Source organism: Bos indicus x Bos taurus, chromosome 13 (genome assembly GCF_003369695.1).
Source record: "Bos indicus x Bos taurus breed Angus x Brahman F1 hybrid chromosome 13, Bos_hybrid_MaternalHap_v2.0, whole genome shotgun sequence".
Classification (NCBI taxonomy): Eukaryota; Metazoa; Chordata; class Mammalia; order Artiodactyla; family Bovidae; genus Bos; species Bos indicus x Bos taurus.
The window spans coordinates 19,043,350-19,070,623 of record NC_040088.1 but is presented as its reverse complement, the minus strand read 5'-3'; the positions used below and the strand labels follow the sequence as shown (position 1 = coordinate 19,070,623).

General features: G+C 44.1%; 1 protein-coding gene across 2 annotated transcripts; it reads right to left on the bottom strand.

The window, feature by feature from the left end:
• On the bottom strand, positions 1-27,274 carry LOC113903090 (ER degradation-enhancing alpha-mannosidase-like protein 2). 2 transcript variants are annotated; one of them, XM_027558724.1, is made up of 11 exons: positions 27,070-27,274; positions 26,724-26,834; positions 24,559-24,598; positions 21,930-22,035; positions 18,962-19,087; positions 16,343-16,554; positions 15,197-15,338; positions 12,354-12,478; positions 7,339-7,483; positions 3,412-3,533; positions 1-578 (listed from the first exon to the last, which is right to left on the bottom strand). In XM_027558724.1, the coding sequence occupies exons 1-11, from the start codon at positions 27,174-27,176 to the stop codon at positions 78-80; spliced, it is 1,737 nt and encodes a 578-aa protein (XP_027414525.1). In that variant the 5' UTR covers positions 27,177-27,274; the 3' UTR covers positions 1-77. The 2 variants fall into 2 exon arrangements, with proteins under 2 accessions (XP_027414525.1, XP_027414526.1); XM_027558725.1 differs by lacking the exon at positions 27,070-27,274 and adding an exon at positions 26,927-27,027 and having other exon boundaries at positions 14-578.

Genomic DNA, 27,274 nt, shown 5'->3' with positions numbered 1-27,274 from the left:
TAAAATAGAAAACCACGATCATCAAAAGCCGATTTATTGTTACAGTTTAGTTTCAAAAACAAAATATCATCCAGTGGTTATGAGGAATCTAGGAAAACCTGTCCCAGTAATGCCAGCTTCGACGTAAAAGGCTGACTAGGGCAGCTGAGAAGTGGGATTTTCTGCTTGGCAGGCTTCTTTTCCCTTGCCTGCTCATGGTTTTCAGGGGAGGAGAATGTTCCGGGCCCTGTTGGGGGTTCCCATGGCCCCGAGCTCATAGTTTTCTTCTGAAATCTCGACCTTTTCCGTTTGAGAGAGTAGAATTCCCTCATCAAATCTTCCACTTCCCACTGTTCTTCCTTCAGCCTCCGGCAACAGTGCAGGGCAGCGGGGTCGATGGGGTGTGCTTCCGTGTTGAAGATATAACCCCCAGCCCCCAAGACGCACTCCCCGTAGGGGGTGATTACCGCATCGAAGGTGGAGCCGTTGTTGTGGATAAAGTTGTCCGGATCAAACAGCAGGTAGAGGTATTTCACAGTCTCGGCCAGGAAGAAAGACTCCATGCGGTTGTCAAGCTTGTGGTCCCGCAGATCTTTGATCTGCCACGTGGAAGAGGGAAGTAAGTCAGACTAGCATCAGAGCAGAAGAAAGGGTCGGGGCGGGGCGGGGGAGGGGTGGGGGCGGGACCCCGTCAGGCCTTCCTGCCACTAGGCGGCTACGGATCTTTGAGCAAATCACTTAACGTCATCTCTCACCAAGCTTATCACAATTTTCAACTGGGCTTCCTTCTTCCATTCTTACCCTAAAGGATTGGTTGTTGTTGTTTAGTCGCTAAGTTGTATCCTACTCTTGGCAACCCCATGGACTGTAGCCTGCCAGGCTCCTCTGTCCATGGGATTTCCCAGGCAAGAATACTGGAGTGCCATTTCCTTCTCCAGGGGATCTTCCTGACTCATGGATCGAACCTATATCTCCTGCTTGGCAGGGAGATTCTTTACCACTGAACCACCTGGGAAACGCTATGCTCAAGGATATTTTTATCTTAAGTCTTACCTGTCAATCCTCTATGGAAAACCTTCTATTAACATCCCATTTCCCGCAAACTAAAATCAAAGTCCTTATCGTGGCCTAACAGGTGTTTGCTGATCTGGCTCCTGCTCCTTGCTGACCTCATCTTTTTCCTGCTCTTTCTGTGGCTCTCACAGGTCCAGCCACTCAGCTTTTCTATTCCGTGAACATGCTCATGCCTGGCCCAGTTCTTTTCAGTGGTGTTCCTGAAGCCTGGCGCCACCTTCCTTCAGGTATCTTCCCCCTCCTTCACTGCCGGCAGGTCTCTGCTCAAATGCTGCCTCATCAGAACTATCTTTCTTGGTCCCCCTACATGATACACAAATATCCTAGCCCCTTTATCCTATCCTTTTTTGACTCCAAACATTGATCTAATGTTTACGTCTCTTAATGATGTAAAAATGTAGCATCATTTACTTATTGGACATAAAGATGGTTACCAAGTTTTTTGTTCTTGTACACAACTGATTAGGAGTCTTTACAAAGAAAAATTCATACTGAGTTTATAGTCGGGGATGAGTAGGTTTACTTGCTAGAAACATTTATTTTAGTTTCTAAAATAAGTATTTATTTTAGAATTAGCAATGCATTTTCTTAAACAAAACTAGTTCTCAGTAGATATCTATTTTATACCCAAAAAATGTGACTAAAATATGGACTTGATGTACCAGGAATTATTATTCTTTTGTCCCGTTTCCCAAAGGCCAAGGAGTCAGATGCCTATTCCCATCATTCACCTCGGCAGGGCTCCAAAAGACTTCATTTTCATGGAAATAAGTCAAGAGTTCTAAGGCCCCACTGAACTCATCCACTTTGGCTTTTCACAAAATACAACATACTAGAAATTAAAGCACATCCTTACTTTATATTTCTCCTACACATACAGGTCTTCTCTTTAAAAATATGCATCTATGTTTTACTCATAGAATATAATCAATTACAACTTTTTGAAAAGGAAGAGTTTTTTTCTGATTTGATTGTTTTTAATTCCATACCCTAAAAAAACCTCTGTAGGCTTTTTGGTGAATTTCCTTCCAGACTATTTGCTTCAACATCTGGTTTTTACATGTCTGCAACCACTGTTTATTTCTATCTTGCCTGCTTGGGTCCTCTAAGGATGTGATACGGCTCTCCTCCTTGACCCTTTCAATCCATTCTCCACAGAGGAGCCAGAGTGATCTTTCTAAAATATAGCATGTCACTGCTCTGCTGTAAACCCTACCAAGGCTTCTCATTCCCAGCAGAATGAAATCCCAGCTCTTCCTCATGGCTAATACAAAGCCCTATGTGATCTAGCCCCTGCCTACTTCTGGGGATGTATCTTCTCCCACTTTCCCCCTTGCTCACCCGCCTCCAGCCTCAATGGCCTCCTTTCTGTCTCCTAGATACACATTCACTGTTTTTTTACTGAAATGTCAGCTCAGGAGCTTGGTCTTTCTTCACTGCTATAATCCTCAGTCTAGCACAGCACCTGGCCCGTGAAAGACACTCAGTAAATATCCGTGAGACCAGTAAGGCTGTTTCATTAAGGATCCTTGGGTTTGCAAATAAGGCTTATTGTTGTTTTTCAGTCGCTAAGTCGTATCCAACTCTTCTGCAACCCCATGGACTGTAGCCAGTCAGGCCCCTCAGTCCATGGGATTCTCCAAGCAAGAATATTGGGTTGTCATTTCCTTCTCCAGGGGATCTTCCCAACTCAGGGATTGAACCCACATCTCCTGTTTGGCAGAGGGATTCTTTGCTACTGAGCTACCAGGGAAGCCTGCAAATAAGGCTGTGTGCGTGTATGTGCATGTGTGCTTAGCTGCTCCATCATGTGCAACTCTTGGTGACCCCATGGACTGCAGGCAGCCAGACTCCTCTGTCCATGGGAATTTTTCCAGGCAAGAAGACAGGAGTGGGTTGCTATTTTCTCCTCCAGGGGATCTTCCTGACCCAAGGATTAAACCCACATTTCCTGTGTCTTCTGCATTGCAACCAGATTCTTTACTGCTGAGCCATCCGGTTTCCCTGCAAATAAGGCTATGGGACTGTAATTCTCTTTTAAATCCATTTTATAGGCCTTTTCACAAAATGTTTCACAAAACACTTCTTTGCAAAGTAGCCTATTCAGATAGCTAGAGGGTCTCTGAAGTAAGGAGAAGGCCAAGGGCATGGAGTCTAGACCCCTGGGAATGAATCCTAGCTCCACCTCTACCTGCTTTGGGACCTTTAGCCAGGCTCGCTTCTGTTCCTCAGCCACCCCGTCTATAAAATAAAGACACTACTTACACCTTTAAGAGTCCTTCCAATGTTAATATTCCAGAGGCTCTTTAGTGGCAGGGGGAGACATTTCCCAATTCTTGGGCCCGTGGAAACACTTACTGTGGCAAATCCACACTCCACCTTGCTGATTTTCTCGATGGATTCCACAGCATCTCTTCCGAGTTCTAAGAGGGTGGGATCCCCCGTGGCACGGTAGAGGTACATGGCACTCTCAATGAGTTCTGCAAAGTTCAAAGTGGACCCTTCTCATCCAGTGGCTGGGCAGGGAAGGCTAGGAGCCTGCCTGGCGCAGCGAGAGACTCCTCCCCTCCTTACTGTGTCCACAGGGTCCCAACTAAGGGGAACTGGGGCAACTCCCTTGAATTGAATCTTCAGAGCCAATCCACACACAATCTGAGGCTTAGTGAAGACCAGCATTAAAATGGATCATGGATTCCCATCCCAAGGGAGAGACAGGCAGCCAGGTTCTGGGATGCAGAAGGGGGAAGGGGCTGCTGCCCACCTCCCAATATCTGTTCCCGCCTTCTTCCTTAGTAACAGAATCACTAACTTTACTCAAGCACAAGGCTCCCCGGATTAACAACTATTCCCAGCAGGCAGGTGTGGGATTTCTTTGGAAGGAATGATGTTAAAGCTGAAACTCCAGTACTTTGGCCACTTCATGTGAAGAGCTGACTCATTGGAAAAGACTCTGATGCTGGGAGGGATTGGGGGCAGGAGGAGAAGGGGACGACAGAGGATGAGATGGCTGGATGGCGTCACTGACTTGATGGATGTGGGTCTGGGTGAACTCCAGGAATTGGTGATGGACAGGGAGGCCTGGCGTGCTGCGATTCATGGGGTCGCAAAGAGTTGGACATGACTGAGCGACTGAACTGAACTGACACCAAAGAGTACCACATAAGGCCGGAAAATCAGAGAACAAGTTAAATTTCCTGTTTTTCTTTTGACCACATGGTATGGCATCTTAAGTTTCCCCACCAGGGACTGAACCCAGGCCCCTTGCAATAGAAGCGAGGAGTCTTAACCACTGGACCGCTAGGGAAGTCCCCCCAAAATAAACTTCTATTTTAATTAAGCTACTATTTTTTCTCTGCCACTTACAGCCTAACTGATCCTAAAGCTTCAAAGAGTCTGACTCTGTCATTATAAGGCCCTTTCCAAGATGGGATGGGCAAAAAGATGAAGGTTGAGATATTCAAGAATCAACTTACAATCTAGCAAAGATCCAGCCATCAGTTCACTGTGCCAAGAGCAAGGCAACAGTCTTGCCTTGTTCTACACAATTGGAATCTGACATTCGGACATGAGCCCCATCATAAGATGAATATTAGCCAACTAGCCAACAGGAGCTGGACTGGATGGGACTATGTATCTGGAGAAAAGAAAACCCAGCACAATGTGTTTGTTGCTTTCAGGTATCTCGAAGGCTGTTACGGAAAAGAAAGACGTGACTTCTGGGGTGGGCTCGGTGGGTAGAAGCTACAGCTCCACAGACTTTGCTACTTCTTCACCTGTCTTTACTCGGACAGGAAAGAACTCTTCTCCTCTCCCTACACAGCCTCTCCTCCTCATGTTCTGCTTCCTATTTCCTCCTGACTCCTGATGAGTACTTTTTCCCCTAATGATTTATTACTGTAAATTCTATTTCTAGTTTTGTTTTTTTTTTTCCTGGCCACGGCATGCAGGATCTCAGTTTCCTGACCAGAGATCAAATCTGTGCCCCCTGTCATGTAAATGCAGAGTCTTAACCACTGGACCACCAGGGAAGTCCCTTGAACATTTTTATGTGTAATTCAAGGAATTAAACACATTGGCTTTATAGAGTTTGTTTCAATAGGAATTATTATTCCATTTCATTTTGGCAGAGTTGAGAAGACATCAGAATTGTTTTATATTCAATTTCTTTTTTTTTAAAGCCATGCCACACAGCATGTGGGATCCTAGTTCCCTGACCTGGGATCAAACCCAGGCTTCCTGCATTGGAAGTACAGAGTCCTAACCACTGGACGGCCAGGGAAGTCCCATCTGTTTCTTATTTTGGGAGAAAATACCGCTGCCGATCTCCCCAGTGTTCTCCTACTTCTCCCTCCCTTTAACCCACAGGCTTGTGGACACTTACTAATCTAATTGCTCATATTCTAAGCATAGATGGGGGTACATTTACTGGTAGATGAACACACTGTGTGTGTTCAGAGATGGAAAAGATGGTGCCCTTGTGGGAAGCCTCCCCTTATGCTTCTCGCAGCTGTCTGGCTCAGCGCACCCAGGGCCAAGCATCTTGTTTCTTGTTTTCTCTTCCTCACACATAGGCCTGCGCCTGCTAGTGACTGCTATAACTTCCGGTGTATCTGGTCAACTCTCTGCAAGAGGGTGAGAGCCCAAGGTTTAGACTTGGACTTAGGTGAGGGTGAAGGCCTTCAGAGGCTTTTAGGCTAGGTTCTGTGCTCCAACACTGCTGGTCAGAAGCATGCACCAGAGCATCGGCACTGGCCAACCTAATTATAGAAGAGTCCCTTATCTCCCATTTGCTATTGTTTGAGGTAGGAAGAGTGACTGGTCTAAGGCATTTCTGGATTCCTGGCTGTGGTGCCTTACTTTCCACTGAGCCTTCCTGTCAGCCTATCCTGCAAATAAAACACATTGCCTCTGTAAGTAGTGAGCCTTCTGTCATTGTTGGTAACCAGACAAAGACACGAGATAACTACATGATGGGGCTATTGCAGGGGGATATCAATTAGAACAGGAGTCCCCAACCCCTGGGATCTAATGCCCAATGATCTGAGGTGGAGCTGATGTAATAATAATAGAATAAAGTGCACAATAAATGTAATACACTTGAATCGTCCCCAAACCATCCCTTCCCCAACCTTGGTCTATGGAAAAATTGTCTTCCACGAAACTGATGCATGGTGCCAAAAAGGTTGGGGCCACTGGATTAGAAGACCTCTCAGGTTCCCTCTATCTTTGAGAATGCACAGGCCTAGGTCTCACATTTAGTCCCAAACTCTGTCTTCATCCTATTTAGTAGTAACATGGCATCAATACAATCTGACCATTTTATGTTAAAAAAAAAAAAAAAAAGCTATGAGAATAAATGCATGAGCAATAGTAAAAACAGCAGCCTCCAAGGAGTCAAAAATGACTAATTTGCTCTTTCCAGTTGCTGTTTTATTCCCACTTCTGTTGCTTCTCCAAGATTCTTAGAACAATGATTGAGAAGATTAGCACGTCAGAGGAGGAAGGAAGTGGGGTAAAGAAGGGCAGAATGGGCAGAAGCCACTAGAAGGCCCATCCCACAGTTAAAAGGCATTCAGGTGGGAGGAGTCAAAAACAATGGGAACATAAGCTATTTTGGGGTGGGGGGCAGGGTGACTGTGTGCTGACTCAGCTTCCTTCCTCTGCCCCCCTTTCCTTTCCCCTCCTTGTAATGTTTAACTTTCCTTCAGTGAATCAGAAGATCGGAGCTGGAAAAGAACATAAGAGAGTTATCGAGTGTGTGAGCCCTTCCTTCTCTATGTCTTGAGGACTGAGCTGCAAATGAGGAGGTGGGGGACAAGAGATAGTTCACTCCTAAAGTCCATTCCTAAAGTCCCAACATTCCACAGATGCACAGTTTATCTGACCTGGTCCATTGACTTACGATTAAGATTGCCTATGCGTCCAAAATCCCAATGGCAGGAACTCAAAAGGCATCAACCTGGCTTTGTCCATCTCACTTGCTTGTCCAAGTTTGAAAGAGCATAAGATGTAATGAAGAGACCTGGGTTCCAGTCCTAGCTTCTACACCTAACAGCCTTGGGGAAGCCATTGCAACCAACCAGCCTTCCATTTCCTTCTCTGAAAATAAAAGGGATATAGAATTCCTAGCAGGAAAACCACCCAGAGTCACTGGAAGAAGCAGATGGGGGGAAAAAATGGAGCTGTGAGCATTTGTGAGGCATGGAACCTCATAGAGATGTTGAGGGCTTGGGGTTCGGAGAATTGGAGGCTGTGAGCTGGCCATGGGCCAGAGATGCTGCTTACCTGGCCGAAGCGGGTAGCCCTCTCGCTTCTCCACTGTATATCCCTGAGGAATGTTGTAGAATTCTGGGAGCCCCCCAAACTGCTTCCAGATGGTGTAGTAGTTGAGGAAGGTCCTCATGGCATTGTCAATGTCCCCAATGAGGCTCTGCAGGAGAGAACTGGTTGTCAGGAAAGCAGCCACCAGGCAGGAAACCCACATACAGAACCTCACACGCACCCTCGGGGGAAAGAGGAGGCAAAGGCTTTGGAGATCAAGACCTGTGATCAAACCCTGAGTTGGCCATTTACTCACTGTGCAACCTCAAATCAGATACTTAACTTTTCTGAGCCTCATGTACAATGTGCAATTATAATGTATATTTTATTTTGCTGTAAGGGACACAGGGTGTATACAAAGTCCCTGCCCATCAGTACTTGCTCAGTCAATACTGGCTACTAATAGTTAAATAGGTAAGTCAGCCATCTGATTTGAAATTCTAATAAGAAAAAGGTTGATTATACTAAGTTTCACTCCTACCCTATACCCCAGAACGTAATCATTTTGCATTAGTTTGTAACATAAGCAAAGGTGTATAAGTATATATTACTTCCCCTACATGAAATACAGCTTATTCAATATACTGTTCTGCAGTTTCCTTTATCATTTAACAATACAACTCAATTTTTCCAAGTAAGTACATCTCCCTCCTCCTATTTATACAGTTGCATAGTAAGTATCCCACTGCTTGGATCACAATTTAATTAGCTCCTTATTGATAGTTAATTGACTTGCTTCCAATCTTTTGCTGTTTGCTATAATAATCAATGCTACAAGAAATAACCCTGTACTTATGTCAACTCAAACATGTGAAGTGTATCTGTAAGATACATTTCCAGAATTAGGATTGCTGAATCAGAGGATGTAGGTGCTTGTCATTTTACTAAGTGCTTCTAAGTAGCTATTCATATTAATATAAGCTCACAGGGAAGCAGCTGACCTTCCTGACATCTCCACTGGATGTCTCAGGGATAGAACAAATGACATTTTCCAGGCTAAATTCTTGGTTCCCTCACTCTCTCACAAATTTGCATCTCTACTCTCACCTCTCTCCCTTTTCAGTAAATGGCACCACCTTCCACTGATTCCACTCTGGCTAGATAGCTGGGGGTCATCCTTGGCTCTTCCTTCTTCCCCAACCCTTACATCCATTCTACCAGCAACACCCATCAATTCCCTCTCTCTAAAACATCAAGATTTTTCTCTACTTATCTCCAGAGCTACCACTTGTTCACTAGCATCTTGCACTGGGATGACCTCAAAGGCCTCCTCACTGACTGGTTCTCTGACTTGTCTTCTCTAGTCCACTCTCCCCAGTACAGCCAGAGTAACTGTCTTACTCAGAGGCTTATGCTGACCAGACTCAGCATAAGGTCAAGATGCCACCATGGCCCTCAAGGCCCTGTGCAATCTGGCCACTGCTGACTTTCCATTAACTGTTCTTTTCCTTCCTTGGACTGTGGCCCTCCTGCTTTTGTCCCTGATAAACACCTGACTCCTTCCTGCCTCCAAGACCTTCACACATCATGTTTCCTCTGCCTGGAATATCACCCCCACCCCTACTTCTTCAAATATCAGCTTCAGCATCACCACTTCTGAGAGTCCTTCTTATCTAAAGTAAGTCCCCATCTAATATTCTCTCTTTTAGCCTCTTATTTGTTTCCTTAATTGCAACTTATTATTTTATGAATTTGTCTAAGTTTTTCTTTGTGTTTCACTCTCTATGAACTTCGTGAAGGCACCCAAATATCTGTTGAGGATATGAACAAATTTAATGTCCTCCTTTCTTCATCTATGGAACATCACCTCAATGGGCTATGATGATTCTGTGTAAAATGCCCAACACATAAATCATTCTTTCATAAATATTTATCACCTCTATGTACCAAACTGTCAGCTAAATGTTAGCTATTAGTGTTATTATAACCTCACAGAGAAATAACCCCAGAAACCTTTCTCAAAACAGGAAAAGTGCCACACACAAAGCACACAAATCCTATACAAACTGGGATGGCAAAGTGTGATATATACTCACAAAGGAATATTATTCAGCCTAATAAAGAAGGAATTTCTGATATAGGTTACAAGCATGAAATTTGACATTATGCTAAATGAAATAAGCCAGTCACAAGAAAACAAATACCATGTGATTCCACTGATATGATACCTGGAGTAGTCAACATCATAAAGATAGAAGTTATAATGCTGGTTGTCAAGAGGCTTGGGAAAGACGGAATGGAGAGTTAGTGTTTAAAAGGTGTAGAGTTTTAGTTTTACAAGATGAAAAGAGTTATGGGGATGGATGGTGGTCTACATAACAACATGAATATAAATTCCATCGAACTGTACACTTAAAAGCATTAAGATGGTAAATTTTATGATGTGTGAATTTTGCCACAATTTAAAAAAAGGAAAAAAAATACATTTATTTTTCTTTCATTACTAGACGTTTGGATCATTTCCAGTTTTTCTTTGTCATAAACTTTGCTGCTAGAAATACCCATATATGAGTTGCATCTTTCCCTGATCAATTATTTTCTTGGAAAATATGCACAGAAATAAAATCATGCAAAGTCAATAGGTGTGATCAGTTATATGGATGGCTGGTACAAGCAGGTTTTTTAAGGGGAATGTAGGCACAAATGGTTTTAAGGAAATAGATTTCCAGATCCTCAACTTTTCTAAAATGTATCACCGACACAAAGGCAGGCTACCCATTCTGTCTATTTCACAACTGTCCTTCTACCACTTGACAAAAGCAAGGTGCACCCACCAACAATCTCCAACCTTCCTGTGGAACACTGAACACTCAACTAGGTTAAATTTAAAATATTAGTGTAATGAAAAACAAAAAAAATATTAGCTTAGGTGTTAAGAAAAATGAACGACTCTAACCACTGGGTAACAAATCCTTCTGCAAATCAGATGGCTTTCAATTCTTTGCTTTCAAACAATGGAGAGAGGAACTGGTCAAGTTGTCAGCAGAGACATCATTAAAAATAATTTTTGATGACAGATCATTATGTGATTTTCTTTGAACAATATAATATTGCTACTTCTTCAGGTCAAAAAATGGTTGAATGCTGGCAATTTTATACAGTTCAATCTATTAACTCAATGATTTCAAAGAACTGAATGATACTGCAATTATCAAACTCCTTCCATCCATCTACTTATTTATGTGCTCAGGCTCCTCAGCACTTATATTTAAAAAAGGTGAAAAGCAGGAGTAAAATTGATGTGTAACTGTGCCCCGTTTTAGCACATTTGGGTTGCAAAAGAGTCAGACATGACTGAGCAACTAAAACAACAACATTCTTCATGCACAAATACATGAACTACTTAAAATTTTAAAAAGCCCCAAAAATCTCATTAAGAAATGAACCTCCAATTAAGTTGCTTTCAGGTTAATAATCATCAAAAATTGTAAGCTATAAATGTTGTTTTAATCATTTACATACTAATGATAACTAAATCCAGAAGAAAATAAATACTCAGAGCCTGTGAGCATGGGAAATTTTAAAACGTTTTAAATTTCTACATATGAATACATTTTGTCACAGAGCCATATATAGGGTGTCCAATAAAATGCTTTCAGCATAAAATTATAATTAGGATAAAATCCTATTGAGGTAGTAGGATGGAAATATGAGTTGGAGGAGAAAAAGGAATGGTATGCCATTATTTAAATTCGTAAGATTAAAAATATGCAAGGGACACTACAATTTTTTAAAATCTTTTTAGGGGATACTTAAGTAATAAAATTTGAAGATCTTAGAAGAGCTGGACCAATATTCAATATTATCCACAAGTTCTCTAGGAGCTTCTTTCCCCATCTGTAAAATGAAAGGGTTGGCTAAAAGTATATAATGGGGAACTAGTTAAATAAATGATGCTATGTCTATTCAATGGAATATAATATGCAACTGTTTAAAAAAGTAAAATTGATCTATATGTATCAGTAAAGAATGATCTCCAAGACAGTCAGTGAAAAGTAATAAAATACTCCTATTTATATAAAGAAAAAAAGGGGCCATAAATATACACATATCTATGTATATGGATTTCTGGAAAGAGGTACAGAAAACTGGCAATAAGGGCTGGCTTGGAGAGAGAATCTGAGGGTGGGGGCTTGAGACTTATTTATCACTGTATTCCTCTTTTGGGGGGCATTTCTTTTTATGCTGAAAAAATTTACTACTCATCTATGTGTCCGACTCTTTGTGACCCCATAGACTGTAGCTTGCCAGGCTCCTCTGTCCATGGAATTCTCTAGGCAAGAATACTGGGGTGGGTAGCCATTCCCTTCTCCGGGGGATCTTCCCAACCCAGGGATCGAACCCAGGTCTCCTGCATTTCAGGCAGATTCTTTACCATCTGAGCCATCAGGGAAGCCCCTACATGTTCTAACCTTTTTTTAACTTCTTAAGGCTAAAAAAAAAAGTTTATAAAAATATTTTAAATATAAAGTATTTAAAAATATTTACAGCTTATAAAAATATTTTAAATATTTGAGGACACCCACAGGGTGGATTAGATGGGCTCTAAGATCCCTTCCCACTGCAATGCTATCAGACCATGTAATGGGAAGACACAATGATGGCAGCAGAGTGGCCCCAGAGGCATTCACACCCTTCTTAGGCCAGCTGTCAAGAATGAGGATATGTGACAGAAATGTCCAATGGAGAAATGGTCATTGCCAATGGCTATGACCGCCCAACCCAGAAAAGACACTGTGTACTTTAAATGGTACAACATTCCACAGCAAACTAGAAGTTCAGTTCCTGACACCTGAAAGCTCCCCCTGAAAAACTCAGTCTGGCAGAACTTTTAAATCTGTCTGACTCACTCTAAGCCTCTCTTCCCTCCCCAACCCACCCTTCCAATAAAACGTACTCAAGCGCTTTGATTACACATCAGAATGAGCTTGCTTTGCCCGTTCCATAGAAAAAGGACCACCCTCTCTGATTGCTCCTACCTGAAGACCAGGCCAGTAGGCCTCCAGAGACTGGAAGACTGGCATGGACACAGTCCCCTTGTACATCTGCACCCATAGGTACCAGTCATCGAAGCGGGTGTAATTCCGAATGGCTTTGTTATATTCTGCAGAAGAAGTAAGACAATGGACATGTCAACGATGAGGGACACAGAAGACAGGCTCTGGCAACTGGGGGATGGATTTAAACATTTGAAAGACCCTCGGGTGACCCAGCCTCAAAGTAGACAAGGATGCAAGGAGATAGATGAAGGAATGTGGATTCTGGAGTTGAACTTCCAGGTTCAAATTTCAGCTCCAGCTCTGCTACTTGCTAGCTGTGACCCTGGGGCAAGTTTTTCCCCTCTTAAGCTTCAGTTTTTGGTTTTTAATTTAATTAAAAATATTTTTATTGGAGTGCAGTTGATTTACAATGTTGTGTTAGTTTCAGGTATATCATAAAGTCAACAGTTATGCTGTTGTTCAATTGCTAAGCTGTGTTTGACTCTTTGTGATTCCATGAACTGCAGCATGCCAGGCCTCCATGACCTTCACTATCTTCCGGAGTTTGCTCAAATTCATGGCCATGCTATCTAACCATCTCATCTTCTGCCTCCCTCTTCTCCTTTTGTCTGCAATCTTTCCCAGCATCAAGGTTTTTTCCAGTGAGTTGGCTCTTCGCATCAGGTGACCAAAGTATTGGAGCTTCAGCTTCAATCCTTCCAACAAATATTCATGTTTGATTTCCTTTAGGATTGATTGATTTGATCTCCTTGCAGTCCAAAGGACTCTCAAGAGTATTCTCCAGCACCACAATTCAAAGGCACCGATTCTTCAGCACTCAGCCTTCTTTACAGTCCAACTCTCGCATCTGTACGTGACTACTGGAAAAACTATAGCTTTGACTATATGGACCTTCGTCAGCAAAGTGATATCTTTGCTTTTTAATACCCTGTCTAGGCTTGTCATAGCTTTTCTTCCAAGGGGCAACTGTCTTTTCATTTCATGGCTGCAGTCACCATCCGTAGTGATTTTGGAGCCCAAGAAAATAAAATCTGTCATATATACATATGTCCACTCTTTTTCAGATTTAAGCCTCAGTCTTATTATCTATAAAGTGATGAAAGTAATGTTATACATCTCATGGGATTATGCAGTCATTTGTTCACTCAACAGTATTTACTGAGCATCTCTAGGTTCCTGGGTTGGGAAGATCCCCTGGAGAAGGAAACGGCAACCCACTCCAGTATTCTTGCCTGGAAAATTTCATGGACAGAGGAGCCTGGTGGGCTACAGTCCATGGGGTCGCAAGAGTCGGACACGACTTAGGGACTAAACCACCTAGGTTCCAGATATCTAGGGAGTGGCAAACAAATCAAAGTTCAACCCTGAGGGAGCTTGCATTCCAGTGGCAACTTGAACTTATAACAACCCCTAGAGTGTAAAGCCATGCGAGTTAGGACTTTGTTTTGTTGATTGCAGGATCCCCAACATGAAGATAGTACCTAATAAATATGCACAATAAACGTTATCTGGGGACTCCCCTGGTGGTCTGGTGGTTAAGAATCTGCCTTGCAATGCAGGAGACAGACGTTTGATCACTGGTCAGGGAACTAAGATCCCACATGCCACAGAGCAACTAGGCCTGAATACCACAACTAGAGAGTCCATGCATCTCAATGAAAGATCCCTCATGATGCAACAAAGATCCTGCAGGCTGAAACTAAGATCCAATGAGGTCAAATAAATATTTTTTTAAAAAGCAGATATTTAAAATTAAAACAAAACATTATCTGACTGAAGTACCAAAAACACATCCAAATAAATAAGACAATCTCAATGTTGTGAGGATTAAAAGAAACAGTCTATGTTCAGTGCTTGGCACTGCAGTTGATACATCAATGGTACCCAACAAATATTTGCTGAATAAATGAATGGTAGCCATAATTATTACTAGGTGCCCAATAATTCCTCAGTATCATTATTGCTAATGTCTAAGGGACTGGAGGGTAAAATGTTTCTATTCAACAGACATTCATCTGCTAGCTACTTCCTGCAAAGCACTGCGGGAAGTACAAAGATGAATAAAGCCTGGATGTTGCACTCAGCTGGTAGAGCTGTAACTTGTGAAGACAGCTGATGGCAAAAAAAAGATGCTGAAGGTCCTAAATTTTACTGAGGCAGCATCAGGCTATTTCCTGGGCATAATGACATTTAAGCTGAGCCATAAAGGGTGAACAGAATTTGAACACATAATGGCAGGAAAAAAGGCATTCAAGGCAAAGGAAACACAGTATGTGCAACGGCCAGGAAATAAAAAATAATCCAGGGCCGCCTGCAGGCAGGCAGCACGGTTCAGCTGGGCTCTCGCAGGACAGCATGAAGAGGTGTAAGGGGCCTCAAGTGGGCAGTGTGAGTCCACGGTAGTTTTGAATGCAGACTCCGGTACGCAGAACTAATTGTGTAGGCAGGCTGCTGCTGCTGCTAAGTCGCTTCAGTTGTGTCTGACTCTGTGCAACCCCATAGACGGCAGCCCACCAGGCTCCCCCGTCCCTGGGATTCTCCAGGCAAGAACACTGGAGTGGGTTGCCATTTCCTTCTCCAATGCATGAAAGTGAAAAGTGAAAGTGAAGTCGCTCAGTCGTGTCCAACCCTCAGCGACCCAATGGACTGCAACCCACCAGGCTCCTCCGTCCATGGGATTTTCCAGGCAAGAGTATTGGCGTGGGGTGCCATTGCCTTCTCTGGTGTAGGCAAGCACTTGGGAGCAATTGAAAGTTTATAAATAAATGATATTTCAACAGGGGAAACCAAGAGGAAAAGCCCCCCTTCCCCGCCCTCTTTACCTAGGAACATGGCCATGAGCTTTTTATCCTGAAGCAGGATGGCTCCTTTCACCAGGTACTCAAAGTAGGAGTCCACACCAGCCCCGATGCCTGCGTCCTGGGCCACCCATTTGCCAGTGAGCACGTCGATGTGGTTGCCAACCTAGGAGAAAGACACGTGGTCTCAAAGGAGGGAGCTACTTGAGGTCCCCAAAGTGGCACCCTCTTAAGGAAATGTTAAGGATTCCTCACACAACTTTCACTTTCAAGCTGACTTAGAACCAGAATTTGTATAAAACATGCCCCTACCTGAATCATTTTCAGACAACACAGTCTTCATCTGTCATAATGACTCAGTGAGGAGGTATAAGTATGTCACACTACTACTGAAGTAACTGTGGATCAGAAAGGTTGAGTGACTTGGCCAGGGTCACACAGTTTCAACAGAGTAAAGCCAGAACTCAATCTCAATTCTGACTAAATCCAGAGCTATTTCCTGGACAGCTCTGGCTCACTTACTGTTAATTTCACTGGATGATCCAGTTTAGGAACTGCAATCGACCTCAGAGATGACTGGTCACATTTTTCATGGGTTAGTAGGTGTGGAGAGGAAAGGGAAGCCCTGGTATCAAATAAGTTTATGAAACACTGTGTTAAGCAAAATTAAACAGATGAATTTATCAGAGGTTTTCATAACCTTTAAGCTGTTTGTGTTCATTATAACTCTTCAAAGAAAGGATACTATTTATAATATTCCCCAAACTTAACTGACCAGGAATCTTTTTTTCATGGAACAGTTCAGTGTCTCTTATCATAGTTTCACAAAAATATGTAAAAATGAGGGCCAGACAGGCGGATTATCTAAGGTCACTGAGTGAGTCGGGGCATGAAGCATGTGACCCACTCCCTAGAAATCAGAGAAGCTCAAGGAGTCAGAGCTTGTCACAGCCCCGCTTCCTGGTAAAGGATGTACTCTCATGCTCTCCTCCTCTCTGTGCCAAAGCAGGAACTGGAGGTCTCATCTACTTTCCGTGTTGTTAGCCTAAGTCTTGAACCACTCCTGAGGTCACCCTTCGTTTCCTTCAGCTGAACTGCAATTTGTTGCTCAGAGCCCCGAGCCCCGAGCCGCGTAAGCACGGGCCAAGGTGGCCAACTTGCGGGACCTACCAGCCCAATGTCCGACCGGCTCTCCCAGAGGCGCATCAGGGCCACTCTGGCCACGTCTTCGAACACGGGGTCACCGGTGAGGCTGCTGAGGGTGGCAAATTCCACAATGAAGGTCCCGATGCCTGCCGTACAGGTGACAGGAGTCTCTCCCGGGTTCACGCCGTGAAGCAGGTTCACCGTGCCATACGGCATGCCAGTGGGGGTCTGAAAGGCTGAACGATCACAAAATTAAGACCCCAGACAGGAGTGGGGAGGTGGAGATGGTTGGACACAGGCCTAAAGCCTGAAGCTTTGGCCAGTGCTTCCCTCTTGTCCCCTAGGTTCGCAGTCCACAACCTTTTTGGCACCAGGGACCGTTTCGTGAAGACGGTTTTTCCACAGACTGGGGCAGGGGGATGTTTCAGGCAGTCACATGAGTGATGGGGGCTGATGGGAAGTGGCAGATGAAGCTTCACTCGCTTGCCCACCATTCACCTCCTGCTGGGTGGCCCAGTTTCTATCAGCTTGCACACCAGTACCGGTCAGCAGCCGGGGGTTTGGGGACCCCTGCCCTAGGTGATCTGCTAGAGACTGAGCCAGAGAAGGATAAGTGTTGCAACTGGAGACCTCAGTGGCCACTTAATCCAGATGCTGCTGAACACCGCTCCCCATGCCTCGGGCTCTTGCCTGTGATGCGGAGGGGAATGAACAGCAGGCTGTGCTCCGGGTTGGCACGCATGCTCACTGTACCTAGAGCAGCTCTACTTTTACTTATTTTATACTGTGCCTTCAGAGGCTAGGCAGGTAACTTAGTGTGAAGCAGGTGGGGCTTAAGCCATAGGCAGTGGTGGGGCTGTTGGCACAATGAGGAAGCCATTCATCTACTTCTTAAAACACCATTCTGACAAATGAACCATATCTGCAGACTCAGAGGAGCCAGTTCAGGATTCCTGCTCTAAAGAGTCTTGGGGGCTATTTTTTATTCTTTCTTTTTTCTAAATTGGTGTATAGGTGCTTTACAATGTTGTCTTAGCTTCTACTGTACAACAATGTGAATCAGGTATACATATACATATATCCCTTCCCTCTTGGGTTTCCCTCCCACTTCCCCCCACCCCACCCCTCCAGGTCATCACAGAACCCTGAGCTGAGCTCCTTGTGCTATACAGCAGCTTAGCATTGACACAGATACACTACCATGTGTAAAATAGATAGCTAGTGGCTATGTTATTTTTTTTTAAAGGATATAAACCATGAACCTGCTGATTGTAGTCCAATCCTCAATTCACAGGTAGGAAAAGACATGCTTGCAAAGAAGTGACTCAAAGGTCACACAGCGAGCCAAATGGAGCTAAGATGAGAATGACTGCCACGTGCCCGCTCCCTGCTCCCTCCCCACAGGCCCAGTGCCCTGCCCACCCCACCCCAGCACTTTCTGATTCCAGGCAAGGATCTAGACAGCAAGCTAGAGGCAGAGACTTCCTCTCCAGGCTGAAAGGTCAAACAACCCCAGAGCAGCCTGTGCGTCACCAAACTGTGAACAAACTGACAAAACTTCCAAGAACCACAAGGCCCAGCAACTCTACTGTAGGAGGAGAAACTTGCTATCTGGCAGACATGAATGGAAAGCAAGGACGATTCAAGTCACCACCAAGAAGGCCCCAAAAAGATAGCTTGGAAAAGTCAGGCAGTCTTAAAAAGAGGGGGGGGGGTGACTAAATCCTGTTTCTTGACCTGAATGGTAGAAACATGGGTGCCGACTTCAACATGTACTTTGCAATATGTATATTTCTCAATTAAAAAAAAAATTGATGCCAAAGAAAAGTTTCCTCCAAGGATGAGTCACACAGAACATGAAGCTTTAAGGAGACATGCAGGCTGTAAGACAGCGAGCCTGAACTGGGATCGCTCATTCTCCTCAGCTCGTCCCCAAGCATGAGAGGCAAGTAGGGGTGAAGGGGAGAAGTGACATGGCCAAGAGGCTGGTGGAAAGCACAGCATGATGTGTTTGGGTGTGAACAGCACTCAGAACTTCCACCACACCCTGAAGAAAACACAGTGTCCAGCTGATGCTGCTGAGCCCAGCTACTGCCCCACCAGACAAACACTGTGGCTTGGCCTGCAGCCCTGGACATGGCTTAGCTACAAAACAAGTCCCTCTCGTGTCTCAGTGGTGTTTGAGGTTCTCCAAGAACTTTCTCCATTCTGACCTCATTTTATGTCTCCCCAGAGGGAGGAAGGAATCATGACTGTCATCTGATAGATGGGGAAATTGAACCAAGGAGAGATATGGGTCAAGAGATTGGCTGGCAGAGCCAAATCTGGAATCTGGGGTTGCAAATGCTCAGACCTGGAATCCTTTCATCCCAGCATTGTGTGGGCCTGGGAGGGGGCATCAGCACTCACTCAAATAAGGGCAAGAGCCTTGCAGCCGCCAGGCTCCCTGCCCACAGTCATGAGGTCAGCTTGTCCATCCTAGTCTAGCCCTCCAAATGCCCAGGACTCCCCTGATTTCCATGGTGGGTGCTGAAAGGTAGAAATATCAAGTGTCTGGTATAATAATTCAGCCACTCTCTTCTCCAGCAAGAGCAGCAGGACCTCCTGGACTTCCTCTCTGGTCTGTCTTGACATGGGTCTTACCTGGGAGGAGTTTCCGGGCTGCCTCCTCCGCCATCCTCAGGAGAGGCCCTGAGCAGGGCCATCCGGCCTCCACTTCCACCCCAGCCTTCTTTGATAGCAGGTGAGCCGACAGAAGTCCTCCTACCACTACAGATGGCACAAAAAGCAAGTGTCAGACTCCCAAGGACCAGTCTTTCCCTTGTGCAAATTAAACCCAATGCTCTGTTTGGTGGTTCACTGGGAAGCGGATAGAACTACCGAGGGAAAGAAGAGTCCATAACACCCATATTGGTACAGTGTTAAGGTCACCAAGTCTTTTTTCCTCTTGGTAGGTCACAAAAACAATGACTATCACTTTAGTCCCTAGGGTATACCAAACAGGACTTCCCAGGTGGCACTAGTGGTAAGGAACCCGCCTGCCAGTGCAGGAGACATAAGAGATGCGGGTTTGATCCCTGGGTCAAGAAGATCCCCTGGAGGAGGGCATGGCAACCCACTCCAGTATTCTTGCCTGAAGAACCCCATGGACAGAGGAGCCTGGCGGGCTACAGTCCATAGGGTTGCACAGAGTCAGACACAACTGAAGCAACTTAGCATGCACGCACGTACACCAAACACCAGGTATTTTGTGCCCTCTTCAAAGATACTGAGGTTCAGAGGCGTAAAGCGACTTGCTCAGGGTCGCCCGGTCTGCCTGACTCCAAAGCCCACGCTCACTGTACTTGGTCACTGTCTCCCGATCGCCAGGAGAAGAAGGGAAAGATACTTATTACCTTCATTTTATTCATTTCTCTATTTCAATTTATTACATAATATTTAGGACTTATAAAAAAAGACCTAAAGTTTACATATCTGGAAATATGGCGAAACTGGTGACCTTGGGCTTCAGTTTCCCCCCTTCAAAGGCCAAACAAAGGCAGTGAGATAATAACATTTTCCTACTAAGAAAAGCTGAGAAAGAACGCACCTGCACTAAAGGACATTCAAAAGGACGTTTTTCAGATAAAAGGAAAGGGACCACAGATGTAAGGTCTGTGATACAAGAAGGAAAGATGGTTCCCAAGTGGCAAATAGTAGTAAATCTAAACCTTCAATTCTATAGAATGGCAATAATATATGGATGGCTTAAAAGAAATAATTAAAATATATAACTAAGGCATACAGGTACAGATAATCCTCAGAGCCAGGTTTTATATTATTCAGGAGAAGAATAAAGATCTTCACTAATTTTAGACTATGTTTGTTAAATTTTCCAAGAAAACTAATAAGCTAGATATACTGCATACTTTCTAGATTAGTAAAGAAAAATGGGATGAGGGGGAAAACAACTCAACCTACAGAAGGCATAAAAAAGAGGGACTTCCCCAGCGGTCCTTGGTTAGGTAACTCCATGCTTCCGTTGCATGGGGCGCGGGTGGGTTCAGTCCTGGTCGGGGGAACTAAGACCTCATATGCCACATGGCACAGCCAAAAAAATAAAATTGAAAAGAAAAAGAGAAAGAGTAGAGAGAAAGATGGGACAAACAGCACAAAGTAATACTATAGAAATGAACGCAAATGTACCAGTAGTTACAGTAAATGTAAAAGAACTGAACGCTTCAGTTAAAAGAAAAGATTGTCAGAAGGGATAAACATACTATGTAAATTACAAAAGACAGAGCTAATCATAAAATTCAGACAGATAGAAAGTAAAAGAGAAGAAAAAGACATACTGGGCAAATGTCAACCAAAAGAAGGCTGATACAATTACATGGGTATCAGAAGCAGAGACTTAAGGACAACCTTAACTCATAGATGACAATCTGGGCTCAGCAGTTCTGGGACACAGCATTGAGGATGGCCTCAAACTCAGGTCTGATCCCTACACCAGGATTTTATACCATGCTGTCCCTCTGCTTTTTTTAATTAAAAAAAATATATATCTGTAATACAAATTTCATTGCACATAACATATAAAATAAAGATGAGCAAAATGAGGAGGAAAAAATATAACTATCATCCAGAGGTGATGGCTGTTAAGCCACCAATGGTCTAGAAGCTCACTGAAAAGAAGGGTTGTACTACTTTCATAAGAATCATTGGATCAAAATTCACTGAAATGTATAAATCTGTGCATTTCAGTATATGTAAATGCACCTCAACAAAAGGAACGAATCATTTAAAAAAAAAGATTCATTGGCACCTGCTAAAAATACTGACTCTAGGACCCAACCCAAAGATTCCAGTTCATTAGATTTAGAGTGGAGTCTAGACAGCTGAACTTTTAAAAAGGTCCCAGGTGCTTCTGATCAGCATCCAGGTTTGGAAACTAATACCCAAGACTCACGCTATGTAATACAGCAAATAGTAAAAACATGCCATGATTTAAATTTGCATTCATTAAAATTCAATAAAATTAAAAATTCAGTTCTACAGTTGCAGTAAACACATTTCCCGTGGAGATGGAAATGGCAACCCATTCCAGTATTCTTGTCTGGAAAATCCCATGGATGGAGGAGCCTGGCGGGCTACAGTCCATAGAGTCGCAAAGAGTTGGACACAACTGAGCGACTTCACTTTCCCTTTCAAACATGTTTCAGATGTGGCTACTGGACTGGACAAGAGAGATATAAAACATTTCCATCATCAGTGCAGAAAGTTCTATGGGTAGTGCTTCCTAGGCAATAAGCTATGAGAAGGCAAGGATTACATCTTTCTTGCTCTTGGCTGAAAGCCTAGTACCAAGTATATGTTAAATATGTGAGTAATCCTGGCATGTTTCTCTTCAGTCTTTTCTCTGTCCCCTGCTCACTTTCATGTCTAAAACTGATGAGGGATCCTGAGACCTCCCTACCCCACCCCCAGGACGTAAGAGCTCTGTTGATCTGTTTTGAGTCAGGTGGCCTGGAAAGGCTGGCCCTTAAGATCCTATTTACCACCTCCTGGTTTATACGGAGGCCAAAACTCCACAGTCTCCTTTCTTACAAGGATCCTCGAAGGCACCCCTCACCTCGGATGTTGGTTTCAAACACAGAGGCATTCACGTCAATATCAAAGTCCACATTGTCCTGGAGCACTTCAACCACTCTTTGGAATTCTGAGACATTCCCCAAAATCTGTAGGAAAGAGAGACCTGAGAATGAGGCTCCCAGGCTTGTAGGCACTGGAGATGCTAGATCAGAGTCTAGCATCTTATGCTGGTGTGACTCTCACTTTTTCAACTTAAGACCTACAGTTTCTGTTCTAGAACTGCTGGTAACAGTTCAAAACACTGAGAGCTGGAAATCACACAGACCCAGTATCAAGACATTAGTAAATTCTTTGGTTCCAGCTTTGGAAGAGCTGCTTTTAGGGATTCCCTTTTAAGTACCCCAGGTTGGGAACAGGGTTCTCACAGCCTCACAGCCAAGATCATAGGAAAGGGGCCCTATTTTCCTGCTGCTTCACAGCTCAGAACATGTACTGAATGGAATGTATTTTTAAGAGAATACAGTCTACTTTTTTTGTTGTTGTTGTATTTTAAAGATTGGGAGGGCTAGGGAAGTAGCCCTCAAATAAACTGTTATTACCTCATAGGCCCCCTCGCTGGGGACACATCAATGTATCGGTCTACACCTACTTGCTCAGGCAGGTCCTCTGGCCACTCCCTTGCCCCTTGGAGGCTGGGTGCAGCAGCTTCTCTTACATTCCTGCTCCAAGCACGGGACTGAGGAGGCCAGACCCTGTGGCTGGAAACCAGGGCAAAGCCATAAGCAGTGACTCAGGGCTCCTGGGGTGCATGTGTATAGTTGAAGCTGCCTGTCTGCATGTATCCTCTGGCTCTAATGCAGTCTGTTGGCTCTGCAGCACAATATGTAACCAATAAAGGTCCCTAGTTTCCACAAAAAAAAAAAAGAAAAGAATCCTATGTACTCATTTAAATGAAACCAATATAAAGACTGTAGACCACATAAGGAAGTCTTAGTTTGACATTTTCAGTGGATATCTGTTGTTTTTAACCTTGTCACATTCATCCTGGTGAAAATACTGCAGGTTGGTTGACCCAACACTGATTTCCAATCTTCTTTATACTTGTAGCTTCCAGCCATAGAAGCTAGAAATCCGATTACTTGTTTCACAGCCTCATTTGCCACTAGAGGTGACTGTATTATCCAGTCAATTCTGAGCGCTGTAGTCTACTAAGGGCACTTCTTAGAAATGGCCTAATAAAAAGAGACAAGACACCATTGGCATGGCTTTTACTCTTTTCCTTTCTACTTTGAAAGCAGACTTGATTTCTGGAGCTGTGGCAGCCATCCTAGACCATGAGGTACGAAGCACGAGAATGTAAGTCAATATACTAATGATGGCAAAATGGAAGGATACCAAGACAATGGGTTTCTGATGACACAGTTAAGCAGCTGACCCAATGCTAGACATTATTAATACCTTCAGATTTACTTTTACTTGAGAAAATTAAACCCTTTTTGTTTAAACTGTAAGTCAAATGCAATCCCGATACCTTTTATTCTGATATGACTGCTCCAATTGTCCCTTGAGGAATCACCCTTCTTCCACAGTCACTCTTATAATTTGAAGAAGCTGATTCCATTCCTTCACCTACACCAGTCAGCATACTAAATCTCTTGGCCAACTGATTAGTTCAGGGATAGATGTGTAACCCAAGCCAGATCATTGAGACTCAGTCATGGCAATCAATGAAAAATAACTAATTCTTTCCACACACAGGTTACTAAATGAGTGGGATGTGAGTCTGGAGCTACCAGTGGTTACCCTGTCAGCATAAGGAGAGCCTGAGAATACAGCCAGCAAAGGAGGCAGAAATAAGAGATTGAGAAAGAGATTCCTACTGACATTATTTATATTGTCTGGAACCAGCTGGGTCTGAGGCCAGTCTTTACCTGGACTTTTTAGCTATGTGACTCAGTAAATTTCCTTCCTGTCTAAATCTATCACTTGCAACCCAAATAATCCTATCTCAGCATTTAAAACCCTCTATGATTTAGACCTAATCTATCCTCTGTGTCTCTCTGTTCATCTAGCCTCATCTCATCCACTTCAGTAGAACTGTATCTACTATTCCTTGATTTTCTAACCTCAGACATGCTGTTCCCTCTACTAGAAATCACACCCCAAGTCTTCCCATTTACAAATCCAACTTACCCTCAATCGTCTACATGTTACCTTCTCTAGAAAGTTTTTGATTCCCCCAGCTGAAATTGACCTCTTCTTCCTTCAAAAGAATCCAGTTAAGTTTATCCCCACAACACTGAGGCATCGATTTCTTTCCATGTGATGAGAATCTTTGCACAGGCAGGAGCCTCACTCATTCCTACATTCCCCCAGAGGGCTGAGCACAGTGCATGAGACAATTACTCAAAAAATATTTGTTAAATGATTGCATGAAACTTTCTCCACCTTGTAGCCAGTGATCTTCTCAAAGCAGAAATCTAATTTCCTGTCCTCATCTTGAAAAATGCCAGTGGCTTTCCACTGCCCTCAAATTAAAAAGATCAAAGTGAAAGATGAAACTCAAAAGCCCAGGTGAAGAATTCACTTTTCACCCACAGCCAAGCTGCCAAAAGAAGAATACTGGTTATGCAATGTTAGAGAGAAAAAGGAATAGATGAGACACTTACCAGCAAGGTGTCCAGAGCATCAATCAGAGTCAGAGAAAAACTGTAAAAGGACAAAAATATCAGCTGCTTAGCAACAAAATCAAGCACCAGATATCAAGGCCTCAGATCAGATACCCCAGAAACTAATAAGTGAGGCACAGCAATACCTCTGCCAGTCCCACTTGCTGTCACAAGAGATGCCATAGTGAAAATCGCCAGGAACCTCTGACCCTTTTAAGGCACTTGGGAGGTGGGCAGATGCAGCTGACTGTAGTTAAACACATCGCCTATATTCTCTGGAATTCTCTACAATAGGGAGGCAGTATACGATTGCAGCTCCCAGCATAGGCCTCCCACATCTATGACTTTATCTCACAGTGCACAGAACTGTAGGCTTGAGAATACGTATGGCAGTATTGTTTTTAGAACAGCAAAAAGCTAGAAATAACCCAAATCTACACCAGTTGAAGAGTGAGTAACCAAATCGTAATATATTCAAACAGTGCAAAACTATGAGGTTGTCAAAAAGATTGTTATCAAGAGTTCTATGGGCTAATGTGAAAATATTCAAATTATCTAGTTTAATGAAAAAAACAAGCTACAGAATAGGTAGTGTCATATGTTCTAACTGCATTGTCAAAAACAGACATATATACAGAAAGCAGATTAGCAGTTTTTTGGGCCAGTGGTGGTGGAGGGATTAACTATAAAAGGCCATAAGGGATCTTTTTAGGGTGACAGAAATGGTTCTCTATCCTATGATGGTGGTTGCTACACACTTATAGTGGGTGCATTTCATGTAAATTACACTTTTTAAAAGTTAATTTAGAAAGATACATATATACATATCTATAGGATGGTATAAATCAAAAATATTTCTGGAAGGACCCACAAGAAAGTTAACAGTGATTGGAGTTCTAGCATATGGGAGATATTTATTTTATTATATGACATTGTACTGCTTAAATTTGCCATTCTTGTGCATTAGTTTTTGAACTAAAAAACAACCCAACAAATTTTGGGGGCTTCCCTCATAGCTCAGTTGGTAAAGAATCCACCTGCAATGCAGGAGACCCCAGTTCGATTCCTGGGTCAGGAAGATCCGCTGGAGAAGGGATAGGCTACCCACTCCAGTATCTTGGGCTTCCCGTGTGGCTCAGCTGGTAAAGAATCTGCCTGCAATGCAGTAGACCTGGGTTCGATCCCTGGGTTGGGAAGATCCCCTGGAGAAGGGAAAGGCTACCCACTCCAGTATTCTGGCCTGGAGAATTCCATGGACTGCATAGCCCATGGGGTCCCAAAGAGCTGGATATGACTGAGCGACTTTCACTTTACTTAATTTCTCCAGTTCTTAGCATATTCATTTGTAAAATGGAGATAACAGCACTTAACGCCTAGGGATGTTAACTACACGAGATGAGGCAAGGAAAATGCTTAGCACAGTGTTTCCTCAATGTCAGTTTCGCTAAACACAATGATTCTTCACTCACTCAGCAAGGACCAAGACAGAGGATTCCATATCATCGATTTTTTTTTCATAGATTTTTATTCTAGTGGAAGTGAGAAACACAAACTAGCAGATAAGTGAAAACGACAGTATCAGAGTGAGAAGTGCTACAAAGAAGATAAAAAAGTGTGTTTATGAGACTGACTAGTAGGGGATGGGTATTTAAGGGAACTGACACTAAGGTGACAGTTTGAGCTGAAATCTCAAGAAGCAGTCAAGGATGTGAGGATAAAGGAGGAAGTGCATTTCAGTTACACTTACCAAGGCTCTGAAGTTTCACCTTTGGAAGAGTTATAGCTCCTCCTGGGCCTGTTTGACTACTTACAACATGAAGGGGTTGGGTCTTCTGACTTCTTGAAGCCCTTCCACACATCCTATGGCTCCAGAGATTTGCCCAAGTCCCAACAGCTGATGTCTGTTACTGCTGTGGCCAGAGCCCAGAGATCCAGCCCACTAGGATAACCCAGCCTTTTCCCACCTTGTGATACAAATTTCCAGGAGGCTGGGTGGATCTTGGTGGCCGTGGGCCTGAATTGAGGGGAATGCGACCCCACCCTGGCTAGGAGCTTTTTCTGGAACCCCGTGAGGAGACCATGAAGCCACCAGTTCCAGCAGACCCGCCGGCCTAGGACCAGACTGCTAGACCCAAGCCTCCCCCTTGCTCCTCCCTTCGCACTACCTGCCCCAGGTGTCGTGCCCGTCACAGGTGAGAGGCCGCAGCTCATCGTAGGGAAAGGCATTCTCCAGGTAGCTGTCGTAGGCGTGGTAGAACATGGCTTTGACTCGCTCCCTGTGCAGGGTACGAGAAATAAGGCAGAGGGTCACCAAATGAAACCAGGCAGGGGAAGGACAAGAAACAGGGCGGAAAGTGGGAATTGTCACCTGGTTTCTGCCAGGAGCCCAGTAAGCTGGGTGCCAGCAGGTCAGGATGGGGGTCCCGGGATGGAGGGAATAGGGAAGGGACCAAGTCTTTGCTTCCTATTCCCCAACTATGGAAGGGCAGGGAGCTCGACCCCCCACTTCACCTGTAGTGGGCGGGGTCGGGTGCGGTGCCATCAGGGCCGGGTGCACCATGGTGCAGGGGCAGCAGTGCACACAGGAGGCCAAGCGGGACGAGCAGCCGGAAAAGCATAGAGCTCGTGTCCTGTCAGCGCCGCCGCTGCAGCAGCAGCCACCACCACCCGCTCATCCTGCGAGCCCCAGCGGGATCTTCCGGGAGTTTGCGACACT

Bases quoted from the DNA above. Each gene is read 5' to 3' on its own strand.
- LOC113903090 (XM_027558724.1), bottom strand. From the start codon at position 27,176: ATGCTTTTCCGGCTGCTCGTCCCGCTTGGCCTCCTGTGTGCACTGCTG. The intron at 24,599-26,723 runs GTAGTGCGAAGG...GTCCTTTTACAG, and splicing joins GGGCACGACACCTGGGGCAG to TTTTTCTCTGACTCTGATTG. The intron at 15,339-16,342 runs GTAGGTCCCGCA...TCTTTCTCCTAG, and splicing joins GCCGGTCGGACATTGGGCTG to GTTGGCAACCACATCGACGT.